We start from the raw sequence: 22,330 nt of genomic DNA, 5'->3' as shown, positions 1-22,330 counted from the left end.
AGAATGGATAGAATGAGATGGGTACAAAGGGAGTTTTAATTCTATCCACAATGTTCAACACTACAAAAAGATTTGAAACAAATATGGTATAATGTTAACACTGTTAAATTTGGTGGTGTTACACAGACACTCATTATATTATTCACTGTACTTCTCAATTTTGGAATCTTTCATAATAAAAATGAAAACATTCACAGGATAAAGGAAAAGTTGAATCACTGCAGCCATTTCCAGACTAGATAATTAGCACACTAAAACACAACACAGGTTTTCTTTTCCCAAATAAGACAATAAGTATCAACAGAAAACATTGCATAATAGTCAGTGTACACTTTCATGAAATATCCATTGGTTATTATATTAAAAATATACAACAATTAAAGAACAGGATTAAGTGCTTCTACTTCAAAAGCTTTATCTTTGCATGAGTCAAAGGATCCACTTTCACACCACAAACAGGCTTTCCTTGCTTTAAAGAGTACCCCTTTGAATTTTCTTTTATTCCATTTCCTTTATATGTGACTGAGAATAAAAGGCTTAGTGTACAGGGTATAGAAGGTACCTGGCTAACTGCAGTTAAATAAGACTAATGAATATGTCGTATTCCAATATAAACTAACAGTGGCTCAATTCAAAGATAATAAATTACTTCCAGAACAAAAGCTTTCACTTTTCAGTTTGAAACTTTTAACCTGCAAGGGAAATACATATAGCCTGTAATTCTGTTTACCATCCATGTTTTTTTTTTTTTTTTTGGTCAGAAAAGCTTTCCCATCTTTGTCAGATTAATACTTCCTTGATCACAGATGAAGTCTTTCAAATTAAAGATAAACAACTACTTGCCTGTTGTTTCTGATATGCAGTGTTTGGATTTATCTTTGATTCCAAGAGTAGTGATCCTGCAAGTTAAAAAAATAATATTTATAAGTTTCAATTTATAAAACACTGAATAAAACATCAGAATACACATTAAAAAAACAACTTTTTTCTTCCCCCAGCAGGACATCTGAAGTAATCAAATGTATTCCAATTTACATTCTTCTCTCAAGATCTGGGCTTCATATTTAATGTAGAACATATCATCCTATCCCCATATACCCTTAAAGGAAAAATTTCATCTAAGAACAACATTCAGACCAAGAATATGCGGAGACTAGATTACTTATTATAGTTTTATTGAAATGAAAAATTTAAGGTCTAAATGACCACCTGAAGCCAAATTTTTTTTAACAAGGTTATTTTATTGCATTTCCAGTTTAACAAATAAAACAAATTACAAAGGACGACAACAGGGATTTAAGTACTTAGTACACAAATACAGAATTGCATTTATCCTTTTCTCCTTAAGAACAAAAAGCAGGACACCTCATGTAAAGATAAATGTCCATGATTACTTTAAAGAAAAAGTGCAAGAGTAAAAGATATGTCAAAAATAAACCGAAGACTGCTATTTTTCTTTAATCTGCACAAATCAGTTGCTCAAATCCAGCGATCAGATACAGTGAGGAAGGTGTTTTACTTAAGGCTGTACATTTTATAATTTTAAAATATTTCACTTAAGACTCGTACAATAAATCAACGAATACAAGTTTACAATCTGCTCTGGTGTCCTAACTTGTTTTGGTTGTAAAGTATCCACTTGTTCACAGCACCTTCTACAAAGATAGCCTGGAGGGATCCCAGACTGAAGGTGTATGTGCTTGTGCGTGCGTGTATCGTGGCAACAGTCTGCAATAACCCCAGGAAATAACCCCTGCATTTTGGTTTTCCCCAGCACCTGTCGACTGTGGCAACTGGGGCTAGTTAGCAAAATCAGTTAAAAAAAAAAAAAAAGTTAAGTTTCACTAAACCTTTTGTACCAGGCATATAATGGGATAAGAAAATAAAGGGGGACGGGAAGGGTCAGTTCCCTAGAACAAGATCACTACTACCTTGTTTCTCATGACTTCCTCTCTTCTCTCTCACACTCTTCCCCCCACCTCTTTAAGAGGCGAGACTGGAGAGGAAGGGGTCAAAGGTTTAATAAGGAGAGGAGGCGGGGGAACAGAGAATCGGCGTCCGACTGAGGATAAATCCCGACAAAGTAGTTTGTCTTCACCGTACTGAAGTGCAGACAGAAAACCAATGCGCTGTCCCAAGCGGTGGCAGTAACAGTACTCGGCCCAGGGCCTAAACCCCAAGGCTGTGCCCAAAACGGAGGCATGGTCCCCTACCCTACGGTTCCAATAACCTTACCGTCGGACTCTGCCCGAACCAGCAGCGACATTCCCTTGAGCTCCTCCACATAGGTGGAGGAGACGTGCCCGGTGCCTCGGTCGTCCCATTGCCGGTCTTCGTTCAGGGTATAAACCTTCACTCGCCGCCGCGTATCCGACATGGTGGCTGCTGTCCCCACAGCTCCAGCCGCCGCCTCCTTGCTCACCTCGTCCGCGCCCCTCACTCTAGAGAGACGGTAGCGGCGGTGGCTGCAGCGGCGGCGGCGGCTCCGGAGAGGCCCGAGTTCACCATGGCTCCCAAGGTTCAGCCGCGGGAAGGGGCAACAAGAACCACTGAGACCTTTCCGCCCGGAGTCCCGGTTACCTCTCACTTCACCCCCGCACACACCCACCCTCCCCACCCTTTGACCCCCAGAGCTCGCTCGCTCTCTCGCCGCCGCCGCCGCCGCGGTAACTACTACAGATCCGCCATCTTGTAACCCGATTCTCTCTGCCTTTCTCTTCCTCCTCCAGCAAGCTCGCACGGGCTGTCCTAGCAGGGGCTACGGCGGCCGACGAGCCCAACAAGAGGCACCTCCGTTTCTGCCTGCACGGTGTTCTCGCGAGGCGGGGTACTGGACTGAGGTGGGTGGGTCTAAGTGCGACTTCCTCCTATCTCGGCCCCGCCTACTCCCGTGGGATCTCGGTTGAGTGGGCGGTCCCTGCGAGCTCCTTGTCTCCACTGGTTCCGCGAGAGTCCTCTCTGGGCAGGCGGCGGGCGCGGAGTCATGGATTCGGCTTCGTGCGGATTGCTGGCTTCACCCGGCGTGTGACGAGCCGTGGGATCCAGCTCTGTGGAAAACACAAAGCAAACCTGGGAGGTACGCATCCTTGGACGGGACTCACCCTGAGCAAAAGGGAAGGAAATGTGCTCGCACTGCTTAATGGAAGCTCACCCTTTCAGCCTGTGAGAGAAAAACAGTTTAAACCTCATTCTGTGAGGAGGTTAGCCCTTTAATGCGACCCGAAACCCCCTGAAACTCGCTATGGAGTCTGTTACAGTTAAGCATCTCCTCAGGAAGTGTCCTGTGCATCTCCAGGAGATTGTAATATTGTACACAAGTGTATCGTTAGGCTTTTGGTGGCTGGCCATTGAAAAGCATACTTTCCGCTTCATGAAAATACAGTGCCCTTCCCGTGTTTGTAACGTCGGAAAATAAGTCTTCAGATAAGTTTAGGGAAGTGGCAGGGAGCTACTTTCCTAACATATCGAAGAGCACTGTTTCGATATTTTTGAGTTTCTCTTGCTGACATTTCTCGCGTTCTCTTTCGGGAGGTCTTATGCACTGAATAAGCGAGGGAGGAATTCTCTTGGCGTTCACGTTGTCAAACATCACATTAAGTGTCAGACATTGAGCGGTGGATAGAAACCATGCACTGGGCCCCTGTTCGTTTTCGGTAGAATCCTTTTGTTCGTTTTTAAAGACAGTTTCAGCTTGTTGTGCCGCCAGCTTTTTACAACCCATTAGTCTGAAAGGTGAAAGTCAGGCGAGATGCACACGTTTTACCCTGCAGCGCATCTTGGGAGTTGTAGTCATTCCTTATCAATGGTGTTTTCAGAACGTGCTTATGTTTTGACCAGATCTTGTGGATACACCCTTCCGCGGTACACTAAAACGTGAGACGTCTTACACAGAACAGGCGCCTGATAAAAATTAAATTCTCGGTTCAACATCTGGATACATAGGATTTTTTAAAATCTAAGTATACTTGGATTAAATAGTTACAATATACGTGGCAATAGAGCCCGTTAATTGCTGTGATTGATGTGGACGAAATGCATTTTGAGCCCAGAGAAAATAACATTTCCGTCTCGGGTCAGAGAAAGCTTCACACAGATAACTTTTGAGGCACACTCAGATAACTTTTGGGCCTGATGTTAGAGGATCCCTGAGTGGGAGTTTGGCTTGAAAGGTGTTCAAGGCTGTGGGGACCAGGTGAACAAAGTCATAATGTGTTACTGGCCTAAAAAAACGTATAAATAAGTTATGTATTAAGTTAAAGGAATGAGAACTGTACAGAAGTCACTTTGACACCATACGTGTTAAAAGTTTACTGTTCTACAAATAAGATCTAACTCTGGAAAAAATTGAAACAACAGGAGTCATTTCCTGTATTTATTCAATCATTCAGCAAATATTTGTTGAGCATATATTATGTGCTAGACATTGTTCTATACAGTGAATAAATAGAAAAAGTCCCTCTTTCATGGAGCTTACATTCTAGTGCAGGAAGACAGTAAACAAAGCTATGCCAGGTACTGATAAATGTTGTGACCAAAAAAAAGAGTAGCAGAAGGTTAGAGAGTGAGTATGGGAAGGGTAATGGTGTCTATTGAGGGTAGGCAGTCTGCCATGCATTTCCCTAGGGGAAGGGAGAGCCAGAAAGCAGTAACTACAAGTACAAAGGCCTTGAGGCTGTAAGCATGCTCAGTGAGTGAGAGGGATAGCAAGGAAACCAGTATGATTGGAGTGGAGTGAGAAAGGGGGGAAATGGTGGGAAGTAAGGTTGGGAGTGGGGGAGAGGCTGTCTTGAAGGGCCTTGGGTTTTGCTTTGAATGAGTTGCAAATCCATTGGAGAGTTTTGAACTAAGGAGTGGAATGATCTGAACAGTGTTTCAAAGCATCCCTTCCACCTTCCCCTTAGTATCCCTTTTGCTGTACTCCCCATTATCTGAAATAAGGGAACAGAGTTAAACCCTCAGCACTCATCTCTGCCCCTTGCTGGATCCTCAGGCACAGGTTATTGGTTTTTTCTTGCCCTAGGTCACAAGGATTCTCTCTTCTGCAACAGGCCGACCTCTAACATTTGTAAGGTCCAGGACAAGCACACAAAAGGAAGACCATATACCATATGTCTAAAGATTTAAAAATTTTAAATCAAGCTATTAAATAAAATATATTTTCTTTTCCTACCTTTGGTATACCCTAAGCAATATATTTTCATATGGCCTGGAAAGCAGATTCCAAATTCAAATCTAGAATTCTTGAACTCCTCAGAGTTCCAGAGTCTCCCTTTGGCTCCTGAAGTCCTTAGCCTGCCTTCTCTTCTCACACCTCAGCTCTGCCTGCAGTTAGACAGCCCTCATGTGCGCACAGAGGGTACCCCAGCCTTTTGTCCAAGCTCTGTCTATGTCTACTCTCCCTGAATGTAGTCACCCTTTGGCCACTCCTCAGTGGCCAATTAAGGACAGAATTTGGGAAGAGGACTGTGCAGACCCAGGGAGCAGGCTTGGCCTTTGGGGCAGGGAATTCCAGGGTGCCCAGAGCATGGTCTAGAAAGGGAAGAGTGGGTTCCAAGTGGACACATCCGTTGGTTTCATGGACTTCTCATCCCATGGAGAGAAACATAGACAGAGGGCCAGAGCAGGATTCTCCAAGACACACTGAGGGCAGTAATGCACTGCAACAATGTGTATTCCCCAGCAAAGGTTTTCTTCAGGCAAGTTCCACTCCAAGGGTTGAGATAGATTTCTATATCTGTATATGTAAATTTATACCTACCACCTTTTTTTTTAAACACAAATAACGGAATACCGTACATACTATTGTACTAATATACCCTAGTTTATTTAAACCATTTTTTCTGTCTCTATATATGTCATTTCCAATAGTGCATAATTTCAAACAATAAATGATTGTACAGAAGTTGTTTCCTGTATGCCAATATATGCATAGGTTAAATTCCTAGAGCAGGGTTTTACAGTTTTGGCACCACTGACATTTGGGGCTGGATAATTCTTTGTTGTGAGAGGCTGTCCTGTGTGTTACAGGATGATTAGCTGCATTCCTGGCTTCTACCCACCAGATGCCAGTAGTATTGCACCCCATCCTCCTGTTGTGATAATCAAAATTATCTCCCATCATTGCCAAATGTCGCTTGAGGGCACATTACACTTTTTAATTCTTGAGGATTAAAAAATATAGTAATCTCTACAGAGTAAACTGGGTTCTCAGTCTTATTGACTCGTGTCCTTGAAATGTGAGGCTTTCTGTTTCTACCCTTCCTAATTCTGTGCGATGTTTTTGTGAAAAACTTTTATGAAAGTTTCTTTGCTATATTCATTCACTTTTTTCCTTGAGGTGATTAATCTTTAAGACCTTCTCCATTTAAATAAGTCATCAAAACTGATAACCTACATCCTCTTCAGCTACATTCCTATTTCTCTTCCCCTTTTCAGCCAAACTGTTCAAGGGTTAAAGTTGTTTATACTCCCTACATTTCCTCACCTCACCACTGGACTCCTTAATTGAACCTATCTATTGTGGTTTCCATCACCCAGCCCTCACCAAAAAGCTCTTGATAAACTCACTAAAGACATCTTTGTTGATAATGCCAATGGACATTTTTCAACCCATTTTACTTGATCTAAGTTAAAATTGACACTTATTTGTCTGAACTTCCTTCTTTCCAGTCATCTCATGATGACTCCTGCTCTATCATTATCCTTCAGATGTCACCACAATTATCACTTACGTAGAAGAGACTTCCTTGACTAGGTCAAATCTCCGTGGAACCAAAAAACCCAATTCACATCGATTTAAATGATAAGACAATTTATTGGCTCATGTGAATAGAAAGTCTGAAGATAAGATGAACCTCAGGATTGATTTAACTGAGTGACTCAAGAGTATCAGTGAGAACTTGATTTTCTTCTGCCTCTCAGTTCTACTTTCTGCTCTGCCAAATCCATCCTAAGGCTGATTCCTTTTGTATCTTAAGATGGTAGCCAAGAGCTCCCAAGGCTACACAGTTCTTCACATCAAAAGAGTTTCTTCACATATCTCCCGTTGCATTGTGATTATACTAACTTAGGTCACATGCCCACTCCTGAACCTAGAGTTTTGTGGTCTAGGGAATGTCATGTACTGGACTGGCTGAGGCAAATCAGGGCCCATGCTTGTAGCTGCGGGCGGGGTTAGTCCTACCCAAATCCCATGTATGTTACACTATGTGATATGGGTAAAGTAGATGCTAGGAAGACAACCAGAGTATTCATTTTATCTTCCTATTACACACTTATAGCACCATGCACCCCTCCATTGTAGCATCTGTCATACTTGTAGCTTTATATTTATTTGTACGAGTTTTTATTAATAACTGTCTCCACATGTAGATGAAAAATTTTCATGAGTCCAGGGAGTATGTTTTTCTCACCATTGCATCTCTGGTACCTAGCATCTCATTCTTCTGAGGTGGTAGGTGGCAGTGTTACAAGGGCGTGTATGGGTATGAGTGTGTGTATGTGTGTGTGTGTGTAGGGATGGTAGTCCTTTGGTTATGTGGGTTTGGGAAGTGGAGTTAGGCATATAGCCCCTCTCTGTATAGACTTTTACCTTGCCCTCAAATTCTCACCCCTGATCCTTTGATTTTTTTTGTGTGTGTGTGGAGATAATTTGTTCTCTTTTCTTATCTGATCACCTCTGGGGTCATATAGATTGTGACTTCCTCTGTTCTGCTAAATTTACCACTGCTCTTCTATTTGCTTGTTATGCAACCAACATTTATTAAAATCTCTTGTCTGCTATTGTCTCTTTTGTTTGCCCTTTGGGCTCTACTTTTTAAAAAAATTATTTAACTGTGTTGTTAATTTTCCATGTTTAACCAAGGTATTGTCATGTTTTTATGGCTTTTTAATGTTTAGTTCTCTAATCCACTTGAAATTTTTTGTATATATGAAGTTGGATGTCAATTTAAAATTTTTCCTCCCAATGAAGAGCCAACTGTTAACATCATTTATAGATGAAATAATATGAAATGCTATTTAAATCATATTCTTTATTAAATTCACAGACACACACACACATATACACACATATATCTAGATTTGAGTCTGAATTCACTGTTCTTTTTCCATTGTTTTATTTGGCCAACTCTAGTATGACAGTTAATTACTATAGTTTTATAATTTGTTTTGATTTTTGGTTGGTGTGGTGGCCTTAAAGTGCACCACTCTGATCTCCTTAAAGAGAACCTACTCTGGGGAACATAAGTTATCTGACAGCAAGCTGCCTTTTGGGCTCCACCATTATGTTTGTGCCACAAATACCTCCAGCTGCTCCCAGCCAGTGACTCAGCACAGCAGGGGTATAAAACTTGTCCTTTCTTGTCCAAAGCAGAACTCCTCTAATGGCAGCTTTGGCTTGGGGAACTTAACAGCCAGGATGAGACTTTCTTGGAAATACACTAGTCTGAAGCTCCACCCAGTATTTCCTTCCCTTCCTCCTTTTACAGAGGTCAGACTTGCACTATGGTCTGCAGGCTCTTCCTGTCAATTCCTGAGCCCATGTATTTTATCCATCACAGACATTTCCCCCAATTAATATCTTGCAGATCCCTTCTTGGCATCTGCTTCTCTGAGGACCAGAACTGACATAGGTGATACAGGGAGTGATGTCAGAAATCAGACAGTAAGATGGGGTTTGGGGAATGGTTTACTCAGTCCCTGGCACAAGGTGGCCATTTGACTACTGATTTCACAGGTAGTGACCTAGGAAAACATCCTAGAAGGGTTGAATGCTGTTGCCTATTCAACAGTTCAGGATTTGAAAGATATGGGAGAAACAATGCTTATGAGGAGAGGAGAGGTGGCCAATTAAGTTGTACTACTCCCTTGCTGAGGGCTAATGAATTGAGGGCACTTAATGCACAGTTAAAAACTACATTTGGGAGCCAGTGGGGGCTCTTTGGTCTTCATAAAGAGGCCCTTATTCCCTGCAGTGGAAAAACAGATATGGGATTTGACAGTTACAGAGCTCTAAAGATATTTGAATGCTCAGCCTAGGGAGGCTTGCTATGCAGCTAGGGCCCTGGTTGGGAAAGCCTGAAGCTTTGAAACATGGGATGGATGCCCGTATTTTGGCTCTGTAGATATCCCTGGATCCTCAAGGGCTGCAGAAGTGGCTTATAACTCCTAGTAAGAGATAACACTTCCCCCTTGCAGAAAGACCTCCTCCATAGTTGCTCCCATTTCTTGGAGCTGAGAGGCTATGGTAACTAGGGTTAAATCTGGTTGCAGTATTTAACTGCATTTGACAGCTGATTTCACAGGTGGTGACCTGGGGACTGCTTTGCCTGATAAGGAAGGAGATTACACACCAAAGGGACTGAAATAATATGCTAGCATGTACTAGCGGGAGCTGGAGGAGTACACCTGGGACTGGATTTTTAGGGTGCTTGATCAAGGGGGCTGGAGGTTAAGACTGAATAATCAAGACGTCATTACCTTTGGGACTGAAGATTTAACCCTGGTCAGGACCACAGGGGATGGGGCAAACTCACTGCTGGTGTAGCTCCGTGAAGCCTGGAAAAAGAGAAGTGGAAATGAGCTCATTCCACGGCAACGTTTGACCGCTATTTATTTTGGCAAACATATGTGGCCACTGCTTGCTTATTAGTTCTAACTGTTCTATAACAATTTAAAGTGTTTTTTAGATGATCATCTGCAAATGTTTCTGTTCTTCTCCACCTCTGTTTAATCTCATCACATTGATTAGGACCTTAGAACACTGATGAGAATAATAGTGGTGATTCTTGTTTTGTTCCTGACTTTAATGGCAACATCTGCAGTGTTGTATACATGTTCTTAATTTCTGATAGATACCATTTTCCAAGTTAAGGATGTTTCCTAATATTCTAAATTCTCTAGGAAGTGTACATCGAATTCTATAAATTGACTCTTTTGCATCTGGTTATTATACGGTTTTTATCTATAATTCATTATAGAGATTATATGCTTACCCATTCTTGCATTCTTATAGAACTACTTTGTCCTAATAGCTATTGCCAATATTAAGATAACTTATCTGTTTTCATAAATGATAATGGCCTACATATTTTTATACTTAAAAAAATATCATCTCTTCTAACTTATGAGTCCTTGGCAATTGCATTAAATTTTATAGTCAATATCAAAACTATAACCAACTACGCAGTTTGGGTTTTCATGAGACATTGGGTATTCTTCAGTGTTTCCCAACACACGCAGGACCAAGTTCGGAGTCCTAAGTCTAATATTCGAAACCCCTCTACAATCTGACCTCTATTTACTGTCTTCTTTATCCACTGGTTCACTGTTCAGTCTGCCTGTTCCACTCCACAGGCAGCCTTTCCCTTTATAATCATCCTTTAAAGCCCAGCTCAAATATCACCTCTCCATAATGAAGTCCTATTCAAATTCTACTTCTTAGAAACTTTCCCTTTTTCTTCCAGTTAGAATTAACCTATTCTTTTCCTTTTTATGACTTTTTTAAAACCTTTACTAGACGGCTCATCAGTCTGCCTTTCATAAGTTATTGACTCTATATTAGAGTATATATAAGTCTCAGAAGGAAACAATTCCATCATTTAGTACTGTGCTCATAGTAGGTAGTTTTAATTACCTTTAAATTAATTTTGTAAATTTCAGACTAATTTTGAAACTTGTTGCAGTGATTTGAGATATGCTTGAGATGGTAAAACTGGAGTTGTTTTAATTATCTCTGCAAAAGTCACTTATGCCCCAACTGCTTTCTAGGATATTAAGGTGAATATCCAACCAATATGTTGGTTGGTGACTTCATACTCATATTTAATAAGTCAGACATCTTTCTCTTCAAAACTATTTTGCCCCCTCAGGTTTACTATTCATGTCACAGATCCTACTATCTTCACAATGCTCAGGCTGAAATCCTCAGTCCTAACTGCTTCTTTTTCTTCCAACTACATCCCCTTCTCAGTTAATCTAAGTCTATCCATTTTCTTTTTACATTTGTTTTGCAGTATCTTGGTATTGGCTCAGTCCATTTTTTCTGAACATTCTCCCTTCCCAAGGAGTGAGCCCTTGAGAATTCTCTGACTAGTTGCTTGCACCAAGTTTAGGGTTACCAGATTTAGCAAACAAAAATACAGGATACCCAGTTAAATTTGAATTTCAAATAAACAAGGAATATTTTTTTAAAATATAAGTATATCCCAAATATTGCATGGGCCATAGGACACTGAACATTTGTTTACCTGAAATTCCAGTTTCACTTAGCATTCTGTTGTTTTATCTGGCAATCCTAATCAGGTTTGACACCTTTCTCAAGCTGAGCCTATCGTTTTCTCCTCCAGAAGTTGAACTCAGAGACAAGTAACTTCCTGTGGGATAGCCATCTTTTGTCCCATGATATGAAAATACGTTTGCATAGAAGAAAAAAGCTGTTATATGGAAAGCAGCACAAATGAGAGGCCATGAGACTCTATAGGTAGGGAGAACTGTCTTAGTTCCTGATAACTTGACAGTCCTGGTTCAAGTCCGCCACAGGGAGTGTGACTTGCCTTCTGTGAAATAAATTCATGGTCCTGTGATAAAAATCCCCCGTTGCTTTAGCTTAACTTAGATTGGTTTCTGTCCCTCGATACCAAGACACATTCTCTTTTCCATTTATGCTGCCTACCACCCTAGTCTCTGATGAGCCTGGAATTTTGTAAAAGCTTTTTAAACTTTTACACGACTTTGGTATCTTCTGTCTTCTTACAAGTAACCAGGTATATTCTTGCCAGATTAAATGCTTTAAAAATATCACCTTGCACTGGCTATCTCTTGTTTTATATTCTTTAATAAAATTTGCCTTCTAATTCTGGTGAAGAACAGGCACAAGATTAAGGAGTAAAAGACTGTGAAATTGGTTTATAGAAGGGAAAGGCTGCTATATATTCCAGACATACAATACCAATAAAGTTGTTAGTCCCTTTATCTGGAATTTTCTTTTCCAAATAGCTGCACATCTTCTTCCACTTCATTCAGGTCTCTGCTCAAATGTCACCTACTCAGAGATGCTATTCTGGATCATTTCATCTAATATAGTACCTTTTTTTTTTTTTAAATCACTCTATCCCCTTACCCATTTGTTTTTCTTTAAAGAACCTACCACTATCTGAGATATTGTATACTTATTGTTTCCATCCACTAGAATGTGAGCATTGGAACTTTATCTGTTTTGTTTACTGATGCATCTGCTGTACACATTATAGTACCTGGGACATAGTAAGTGTTGAATAAATGAATGCCATGCTTGGCTGAACTGAAGTGAGAAAGATACTGATGTTAGATCTAGAAATTCAAGATATTCTATAAGAGAAGAAAAAATGTATTAAAAAACTGTAATTTATGGGCAAGGAGACATCAATAACAAAGGTTATAAAGGAAAAAGTCTTTAAGTACCTATATTGCACTAACTACCAAAATGGGAACTCAATTTGATTTGAGTCATTATAATTTAGAGATCTTAGCATATGATAGCCCTCATAGAAAACCTTTTTTGGAAAGCAGGGAAAACTACCAAGATGTGAATGTGAAAAATAAGTCCAGACATAAAGTATACGCTCTTGATTTAAGTGGAAATGAGACCCTTTTCGTGGTTTGTAGTTAGTGACCTGTATTTTCACTTTGTGGCACTACTGGTCTCTAGAGTTTAAGAACTAGCTTTATTTTTCCATATTATTAGCAGCTGGGAGTCTTTTTGAAAAATAAAATCTAAAACTCAAGAAAAACATAAATTACAATTTTGAAATTCTACCAGTAAGAGTTATGTCTTAAACAGAAGACAAAGTGAGAATAAAATTTTTTTTGTCACTATTATAAAATAGAACAATGAAATGTACAAAGCATATAATTTAAATTTAATCTTTCATTTTCAGTTGATCTTCAATAGTTCAGAAAGTATATCAACATTGCCTGTCATGCTATTTTACATACTATACATATACATAATCAATGTTTACTGACTTAAATACCCACATTTAAAAAATCTTTGGTCAGCTACATTTTTAGTATTTTCTGAACTAGTTAGCCCTGAGTCAAGAATTTACAAATATTTTATCAGATTTATAAAAGGAGGAAGATTCTAAATTATGACTTCCACGAACCATTTACTTTTTTTGTGGAATTATAATGTGATATATTAAAAAATGGGAATGAATATCATCTTACAGCTATTACTAATAATTATATCAACAGCCTCTAAACACGGCTGTTTCAAACATTTACTTATTAACTGAAAATCATGATTCCTCCATCCCTTCCACCAAGAACATCCATACATTAGCAACATACACACACAAAATGACCTAGTTCTATATGATGAGTAAATTATTTTTCTGTATTTTCTAAATTTGAAAAATGTATTACCTCATTCTCAACAGGATCCCATTTATAATATTTACTCCACTATGTTTATGGTTTTGTGACCAATTTGAAAGGTGGTATATCATTAAAATTAGATCAAATTAGCTCCCTCAGCTCCTTACTATATCTGGTAACTGTACTAAAGAAATAGGCACTGGTTTTGAATATGGTAAGTTTCAGTTTGTGAAACAGCTGTGGGTAAGTAAAGCTATTATGCAGAGGTAAACCATAAGATGGCTAAGAGTAAACTGTCAATACTGTATAGGAAGAAGAAAAATATGTAGGAAGAAATCCATCATGCAGCAAATGTGACCCATTATTTCTAAATTTTTCAGATATTTCAAAAGTACAAGATTTAAAGGGTAGTCTTTTCTAAGACGTATAAATGACTTACTTTTAGTAATAAATATGTATTGATTTATAATGTAAGTAAGAGTAATATAGGTAATTCGGAATTAAAAAATGGAACACGTAAAGTGAGCATTTTAATATAAATCATTAGAATACATTTATATTATATATAAATCTACACATTAGAAGATACTACTGAAATTTTGCTATACAGAGTATCACTCTAGAATTCTTAAAAAAAAAAAGTCACTGGGAAGAATTAAATGATGACTGTGGAATAGATTCTCCCATTACAATACTGCTTCTGTCACTTAAAGTTTTGACAACAGTTGTAGCTGGAGACTGGAGCACTTTCCGAGAAAGCCTCATCCTTCCATCAGCTGGATCACGTCCAAAGTATTTCACCTGTGTTAAAAAAACAAATATACTTTAAAAGTTACAGCACATTGACTGATGCCCAAATTATTGGGTTGGCCAAAAAGTTCGTTCGGGGTTTTCCCTGAAATGTTAATTTAAACTTACATGGTCCAAACAAAGCAATGCTTAATATTTTCACTTGTTCACTGAAATCATGGCTCAGTGCTAACTGGAGGTATATGCTAATAAATATAATTTGGTTAAGTAGTGATTATAAAAAAAGAAGAGACAGGGGATTTAGTTGCCCAATTATAATCTTCTGTTAGACTTATCTGTGCCTTATTCTCTCCGGACCAGGTGCCTATACTGGAAGAACAGTGAAAGCCATGGTCTGTGAACCTAGATAAGGGCTTCCTGAGCCTAAGTATGCTACAAACTATATAAGATTATGCTTAGGTCACTCACTGTTAACACTCAAAGGACCATCTATCACACTGGAGGCTATTTGGCTTGAACACAGACATTGAAAGTCAGGGGGAAATGTGGTTGTCTTTTTACATCAGAAGGGACTTAAAAACTATCTTATACAGAGAGATTATGTTTTAGTTCTTATCTTTCTCTAGAGGCTACTTGAACAATGGGACTACAGATTGGGAATAAACCAGAAGTCTTAGTTACTCAGGTCATGGGTATCAGGAACAACTAGAACAGAATGTGGTGCAGCCAAAAAAAAACCAGACTGTCAACCACTTCTTTCATCTACTCATACAGGACTATTAAAAAGGGAAAAAAAAAGGTCAATTTTGTTATCAGAATTCTAGAACTGACATCATGGCTTTCATCAAACTCAAGAACTTTTAGCCTCAAGCAGTATAGAAGCAATTAAAGTCTCAACTCCTCAAATATCTTATACCTAATACTCTGCATAGCCATCCCTGACTGGCTCATGTATTTTTAAAAGCTCTAAAGGGGACTACTGTCCTAACTAACCCGTAAGCTCCTTGAAGGAAAGAATTGTATCTAAATCCCTAATGAGTCTGTTTTAAGCAACCCTAAAGTTAAAAAAGAAGCACAGCATATAAATAATATAAATCACAGATGTTGATTTGATTCTTTCAGCTTATTTGATGAAACAAATAATTGAAACTTCAAGTATAATTTACAACTTTAAGGCTAAAAGGTTGAATACAAGTACCTGAATTTCTTGGCCAACTTCTAAACCTAAAGCAGTGGGATGTTTAATCTGAAAGAGAACGTGTTAATCTATTAGTGGTCATGCATAATTACCTACTATCCATGGTAGTACACATTTTTTTCCAAGTGGAAAACAGCTTTATTGGTTTTTCTGATTATAAAATCTGTTAATTATAAAGATTTAAAATAATACAGAAGTATTCAGATGATAGTAAAAATCATCCAAAACCCCTCTGCTTGTAGATAACTAATGGTAACACTCCAATGAGTATCCCTTCAAATAGCTATTTAGTGTGTGTCTTGCATTTATAAAAATGGACCTTACTGAGCTTGTTGTTTTATAGTATATAGATTTTTATTCAATAATATGTTGAGATCTTTTCATATTAATAAATGAAGCATTATAATTGAATATTCAAATTAAATTATTTGTTTAACCAATCCCCTAAAGATGGTCATTTAATTTATTTTAAATTCCAGTGTTGCAAATGTTAATAATCAGTGAATCTAGGTGAAAGGTATATGGGTGTTCGGTCTATTATTTTTTTCAACTTTTCTGTAGGTTTAAAAAGTTTCAAAAGAAAAAAAGTTTCAAAATACAAAGTTGAGGGAAAATAAACTGCAGTGTTGCAGTGATTATATATTCATATAGTCTATCCTCTCAGAACAAAGTATGAGAGGAACTTTGTGGTGGAACTTCTAGGTCCAAAGGTAATTGTATATTTACCAAACACTCTCCAAAAAGTTTGCCCCACTTTACATTCCTATCAGCAGTGTATGACAGTGTCCATTTTTTCTCTACACTCTTATTTATGCACATTGGGAATTTTCAACTATCTGAAAAGTTGAAAAATGGTAACTTGGCTTTATTTGCGTTTTAAAAAATTGCTGTTGATACTGAATATCTTGGTTAGCTTAAAAAAAACAACAACAAACAGTTTTTCCATGTTCTTTGTTCATTTTCCTATTGATATTCATCTTTCTTACTGACCTACACAAGCCCTTTGTATATGAAGCCTCTGTCATATAAGCAGTTTTTCCCCTAAGTTGCTGCTTGTCTTTCAAACTTACTGTAGTTTTGCCATAATTTAAAAATATCATGGGGTCAAATTTTATCACTTTACTTACATTTTTGGCTTTGATATCATGCTGAGAAAGATTTTCCCAGTCCCAAGATTATTAAATATGCATATTTTCTTCTAGTGTCCTTCCTCAACCCTCACCCCTCCCGATGCCCAGATTTTCTTCTTCTGCCCTCACTGCCTTAAAAAGAAAAGTTTTCTTTTTTATATTTAGCTCCTTGATCCAAATGGGATTTTGGTATAAAAAGAGGAAAGATCCTGTTTTATGATAACTAGCTGTACCAATATGATTTATTGAATAATCTTTGTTTCTTCACTGACTAAAAATGTAACTTATAGTATGTATTATACTCTTATGTATATAACTGGGTTTATTTCTGGTCTCTATTTTCTGTTGTTTATTTCTGGGCCAGTAATACTGTTTTATCCTGTATTACTTTATAATATTTGGTAAAACAGACCTATTCTTTCTCTGCCCCCATAGTATTCTTGAATGGTTTCATATTGGTTTCATAATGGTCTTCCAAATGTATAGACTACAACAAAGACTAAGAACATCCTAAGAATTATCTTTCCATGATTGACTGGTCAGGAAAATTGGGAAAACAGGGCTGTAACTAGATATTTTTACTAACTGCTATGTGTTAACTCTAGAGGCTATTGTACCTTAAAACACTCAAGAATATTTTTATTCCATCATGGAAAGAGAAATATTATCTGGTAAACAGTGTAAAACAGCAGTATCTCCGTCTTTTTGGTTTTGTTTTTGTATTTAGGCTAGTAGTGGACAAGATGTACAATCCTCATCAACCTAGGTAATTTCACTATGGTTATTTTAAGGCAGTTTTTAAAATAATCAACTATGCCTTTCTTGTTTTTACCTTTCGTTGATCAAGTTGTGTGTTATGAAGTAGTACTGCAGTCATATTTGGATATAGTTTAACCATTACTCCAGTGTCTCTATGAAAAGGAAATAAGCCTGGTTAGAGCAATAAGTAACTCTATTATCTACTGATAATTAAACTGTGATTATGTTTTCATAGGAGAACAAAGTAAAAAAACACATAAAAACCCCTCTCCAGTACATGTTTTTGTAACTATAAAAAGTATCTAAGAGGGATACTTATTTTTCCAATTGAAAATACACTTTATATTTAAATACTTATAGATCAAAGGACAGAGAAAAGATAAAGGAAAAAATATGCTGGTTAAAGCTTTCAGAATATATATTCTTTTATATTTCTTTTCATAATATTTTCCAAAAAGTTTTGAAATGACACTAAATATTTTAAAATAAGTGTAGAATTATCATCAACCTATTAAGGAGTGATTTAAGGAAGGGGGTTACATAAAATGGCATACTTATTTCATTAAAAAATTTATCTTCCTTTTTTTCTTTAATCTACTAAAATAAACCATCTCATTTCTTAGTTTTCACCTGTGATATTAAACAAATTATCCTATTGCCTTTTATAATTCATTTCAAATAGTTCTGAACATGCATGCTACATCTGATAATTTTTTTTTCTTAAAAAGGGAATTTTCTGACTCAGAAAATGCAATCTTTTTAGCTGCTGAAAAAGTGATTTGAGGTTGAAACTGGCATTTAAAAAAAGTGCACTACTTAGGCCTTAAGTAGTACTATCTTTAAAACAGACAAACAAGAAACTACCAAAAAAAAAAAAAAAAAGAAAAAGGAAATATTGCTAAGTCTATTTGGGGCTTGTTTACTGTTTATTGGGAAGATTAAAATGGTGGGAAATTTGGTTAAAGAAGACAATTCAGTTAGAAGAATATATTAGTATAATTATAATCACAGAACCATGTTAGTGAAAATCTACAAACTGGTGCAGAAAATAAATTTTATGTTAAAAATAAATAATGATTATATGGTAATTGACATATAATCTAAACATCTTACAATTTCAAAGTAAATAATGCAAATGTGAAGTTAACATGAGCTTGTAATATAAATCTTATAAAAACCAGCACAGCATTTTAGTTGATATTACCTGATTTCAGTTATTGTGGCGGTATATACTGCTCCAAATTCTAATTGCTGCTCTTGCTGTAAGTGCAAAATAAGCCGTAAGATTCAAAAAGAGAACAGCAACAAAAAGTAGAAAAAAACTGACTATTAAAAGATCTATTCTTACATCATCTTTGCAGATTTCGGTAATGAAGTCTCTTGCTTCATGCATGGCACTGGGTGTTGGTGCAAATATAGAAAATGTTTCTTCGTCCACCTGACTAATAGTTACTCCTTTAAAAAAAATAATTTTATATATTAAAGTTAACTTGCTCATTCCATTGGAGAATAGTCATAAAAGTAGATGTGAGAGCAGGGGAATGACCTGGAAGTAGCTGGGCAGGGTTATGCTATGCTTAATCACTGCTTTAGAAATGAAGGGGTGCATTTACCAACAAATACACACTGCACACCTACTATGTATCCAACACTGTGCTAGGCCCTGGGGATACAACAGTGAGCCAATGTCCCTACTTTCTGGGAGCCCACAATCTGGTGGGAGAAAGCATATAAGTTCTTATTTTGGAGAGTTTGGTTTTGCACTCTTAATTATGAGAAGAAACTATACTAGAACCCTTTCCTCACCTTTTCTTCTTTCTCCCTCTTACTCTTTAGAGTGGTGAACAGATGGATGAGGGACAAAATCATGTCCGTTTCTCAATCTTGAGAACTGCCCAAGGTGACTCTACTTCTCGCTCTCCTTCAGTAACCTCAAATCTGGTAAGTACTATGTAACCCAAAGATTGATTCCAGAAAAAAACAAATTGTAAAGCATACTACTTCTACACATACCCTTTAAATAAGAGTCTAAATAAATAAGACTAAGTGAAAAATAGCAGAACTCATAATAAGAAAAATTAAGGCAAAACTCCTCTAAAGTGAAAAAGTAATTTTTCTAAATGTTTGATTTTAAAATGTTGAAGAAAAACTGATGAATTCTAAGTCAGTCTTCTTGAATATAAAGATGATCGTTTGCTAATTTATTATGAGGCATACATAGAAAACTTACAGTAAAGACATGTCAGCGTTACATCCTTTTTTCATCTCATTGAGATGTCAATGTTATATCTGTCTCTCATTTCTCATATTTTTTGAGAAACACAATAGAGGTGAAATGGCAAACTTACCTGACCTAGCATTAAATAAAAAATCCCAAACGTCATACAACTCTTACCTGTTTCAGCTTGAAGTTTTTTTAAATGATATCCACCTGGTCCAATAAATTTTGCTCGTTTTGATAATGGAACCTGAACAGTTTCTGAAATGTAGTACAGACAAAAATATAAATTATTTAAATATATATATATACACACACATACACACACACACACATATATTTATGAACCTAAAACATGTACTGGTCACTCAAGACTTGGTCTAGACACATGTAAAAATATTTCAGCATGAAATATAGAAAAACAATTTGCTATGTGACTAAAAACAATTCTAACATCTAAGAATATCCCCTCAAATTTAAAGTATTTTAACTATAAAAGCATTTGACTTTTTTGTTTTGTGTATGGATTTAAAAAAAATTTTAAATACCAATGTACTTTCATATGTTTACCTTATCATGAAATCAGTAATTTTAATGTATTACCTACAACAGGTCCATTTTCTTTTCTAGATGCTCGAGGTTTTGAAATAGTTTTGTTCATAATCTGTAATATCTCCTTCTTTGCCACTTGAAGAGATAAAAACATAATAAAATTATAACTGTATAAAATAAATGTGATCAGATATAGCAGTATTAGTTTTATGAAGTAGGATCCAAACTCTTTAGCTTAATAATCAAAGTTCTTTACATCCCAATTACCTTAACAATTCTACTTGTATTCCCTTCTCCAGTCCTATCTCGGGGAGTCCTTTTGTAAAAACTGAATTTTCACTGGTTTTCCACATTCATGATTAGTCATGTACCCAGTAACTTAATACTTCTTGATCTAGGTTGTTACATTAAATTTCATTTTCTAAAGCAGTATTTTATAATAAGCCTATTTTTAATAATAAGCCTAACGGGAATTATAGTTCCCATTAACAACACAAAGACAATGAAAAAAGGAGAATCAGGCACACTGGCTTGGCTTACCTGAGGCTTGCTGAATGGCCTCCATTACAATTTTTATTGGTATTCCAGGTAATTTAATGTCAGCCTAATATGGAAAAGCCGAAAATTTATGTAAATATTGATTTATGACCTTATTTAAATATTTTAAAGTGAAACAAAATGGGTTTTAAAATACCTGTAATGCAGTTATTCCCTTAGTAGTGCCGGCTATCTTGAAATCCATGTCACCATGGTAATCTTCAATCCCCTTAAAGAATTTAACAAATTATGATATAATTTTAAACAAAAGTGAAATTCACCCATAGTCACTGTAGAGGAACATGTCCTTTAGGATTATACACAAAAAAATACCTGTATATTAACTACTGCTTTCAATTTGTGGCTTTTTAAGTTATAAATATTTCATTAGAAAATCACTTTATTTTCAGATCATGTTCCCCCCCATAAATGCATAAGGATTAATTTATGATCATCCTAAAGTGAGCCATTATGGATACTTATACTGTAATATTTATTTTTAACTCACATTCTATAAAATCCAAGGCAAATATGCAGAAGAGGAAAGTAAGAACAAGGACTTCTATTTCTCCAGCACTAGCATGCTTCTAAGCACACTATGCTTGTAAAGTGTGTATAATCTTCACCATTAAATATCTGAAAATGTGAATATACTTGCCAGAATATCTGTCAGCAAACGATAATCTTCTATTTCACCCTTGTCAGGATTGTTTTTGGTGACCAATCCTATTGCCACACCTGCGACTGCAGATGAAATTGGAACTCCTATAATTGAGAAAGAGAACTTGTGTGCAGTGTGTACATCCGCCTAACATAGGTTATTCATCTTATTTTGACATTGGATGGTGTTCTAAATTGACAGTTACCAAAACTAAGTTAGAGTACAGGTCTTAATAAATCATATGACTATCTCCTTTCCTCTTTAACATATAATAAAAGCTCCTTAACATAATTCTAATTTTGTTCTCAACAAAAACCTCTCTAATAATAGCAAACTTAACTCTTAAAGTAATCCATTTCTTTGCCCTTTGCTTTTGGTGCCTTATTTTTTTTTTTTTTGAAAAGTAATCATGTATTTGTTAAATCGTTCCAGCCTGAGCCCTTTAGTCCACCTTCCCGTGACAGACACTATTAGATTTTTGGTATATCCTCCCAGAAAATTATACTGAGGGAGTAAAAATGTGAGTGTAATCTTTTCTTTACTTTACCTTATTCTTTTGAATGGCTGCAGAGTCCTCCCTGTATGTGTTTATAAGCTATACAATAGAAGTGGGGTTACTGAGTCAAAGGGTGTGTGAATTTGTTATAGTGTCAAACTGTCTTCCACAGTGTGTAGCATTTTATACTTTTACCAGCAGTATATGAGGGTACCTGCTATTCTATATTCTTGTTAATTTTTGTCAAATCTTTTGACCTTTGCCATCTGAATGATAAAGATGGCAGCTTATTGTTTTTAACTTGATTTCTGTTTGAGTGAAGTTGAACTTTTTTTCATGTTTTTAAACCATTTCTTTCTTTTTCTGTGAACTGCCTATTCATGGCCTTCAACCATTTTTTTACGTGGTTGTTAGTCTTTTTCTTATTGATTTGTAAGAGCTCTTTTAATATGGACAGATCTTTGTTAAATATATAGAATATTATGGTAAATAAAATATAAATATGAAATGTAATATAAAGTATTATTTTCTAGTTTGTTGACTTTATTGTAATTTTTTTTTTTCTGTAGAGGATTTTATATGCAATCATGGTTCCTGGATTTTGCTTAGAAAGTTTGTTTTTTTTTCTGGCTGTGCTCTGTGGCTTGTGGGATCTTAGCTTCCTGACCAG

At 36.6% G+C, this 22,330-nt stretch overlaps 2 protein-coding genes and 1 long non-coding RNA gene across 6 annotated transcripts in view; 1 reads left to right on the top strand and 2 right to left on the bottom strand.

The window, feature by feature from the left end:
- Nucleotides 1-2,587, bottom strand: part of PPP4R3B (protein phosphatase 4 regulatory subunit 3B) — a 59,982-nt gene extending 57,395 nt beyond the window's left edge. The window contains exons 1-2 of the mRNA XM_079941076.1: nucleotides 2,236-2,587; nucleotides 844-899 (exon numbers count right to left, since the gene is read on the bottom strand). Coding sequence (XP_079797202.1) covers nucleotides 844-899; nucleotides 2,236-2,377 — 198 coding nt within the window. The 5' untranslated portion in view covers nucleotides 2,378-2,587. The remainder of the gene's footprint in view (nucleotides 1-843; nucleotides 900-2,235) is intronic.
- Nucleotides 2,588-2,915: 328 nt separating this feature from the next.
- LOC307196119 overlaps nucleotides 2,916-22,330 on the top strand; it is a 433,371-nt gene continuing 413,956 nt past the window's right edge. For all 3 annotated transcript variants that reach the window (XR_013831041.1, XR_013831042.1, XR_013831043.1), the window contains exons 1-2: nucleotides 2,916-3,076; nucleotides 19,033-19,137. This is a non-coding gene — a long non-coding RNA (uncharacterized lncRNA). The remainder of the gene's footprint in view (nucleotides 3,077-19,032; nucleotides 19,138-22,330) is intronic.
- The window catches only part of PNPT1 (polyribonucleotide nucleotidyltransferase 1), a 39,932-nt gene continuing 31,454 nt past the window's right edge, over nucleotides 13,853-22,330 (bottom strand). For both annotated transcript variants that reach the window (XM_079940851.1, XM_079940852.1), the window contains exons 19-28: nucleotides 21,162-21,268; nucleotides 20,661-20,732; nucleotides 20,507-20,570; nucleotides 20,018-20,101; nucleotides 19,592-19,675; nucleotides 18,545-18,651; nucleotides 18,401-18,456; nucleotides 17,270-17,348; nucleotides 15,308-15,355; nucleotides 13,853-14,160 (exon numbers count right to left, since the gene is read on the bottom strand). In XM_079940851.1, coding sequence (XP_079796977.1) covers nucleotides 14,002-14,160; nucleotides 15,308-15,355; nucleotides 17,270-17,348; nucleotides 18,401-18,456; nucleotides 18,545-18,651; nucleotides 19,592-19,675; nucleotides 20,018-20,101; nucleotides 20,507-20,570; nucleotides 20,661-20,732; nucleotides 21,162-21,268 — 860 coding nt within the window. In that variant the 3' untranslated portion in view covers nucleotides 13,853-14,001. The remainder of the gene's footprint in view (nucleotides 14,161-15,307; nucleotides 15,356-17,269; nucleotides 17,349-18,400; nucleotides 18,457-18,544; nucleotides 18,652-19,591; nucleotides 19,676-20,017; nucleotides 20,102-20,506; nucleotides 20,571-20,660; nucleotides 20,733-21,161; nucleotides 21,269-22,330) is intronic.

The sequence above is a fragment of the Stenella coeruleoalba genome, assembly GCF_951394435.1.
Source record: "Stenella coeruleoalba genome assembly, chromosome: 13".
Lineage (NCBI taxonomy): Eukaryota > Metazoa > Chordata > Mammalia > Artiodactyla > Delphinidae > Stenella > Stenella coeruleoalba.
This window is presented reverse-complemented; position numbering and strand designations above follow the sequence as displayed.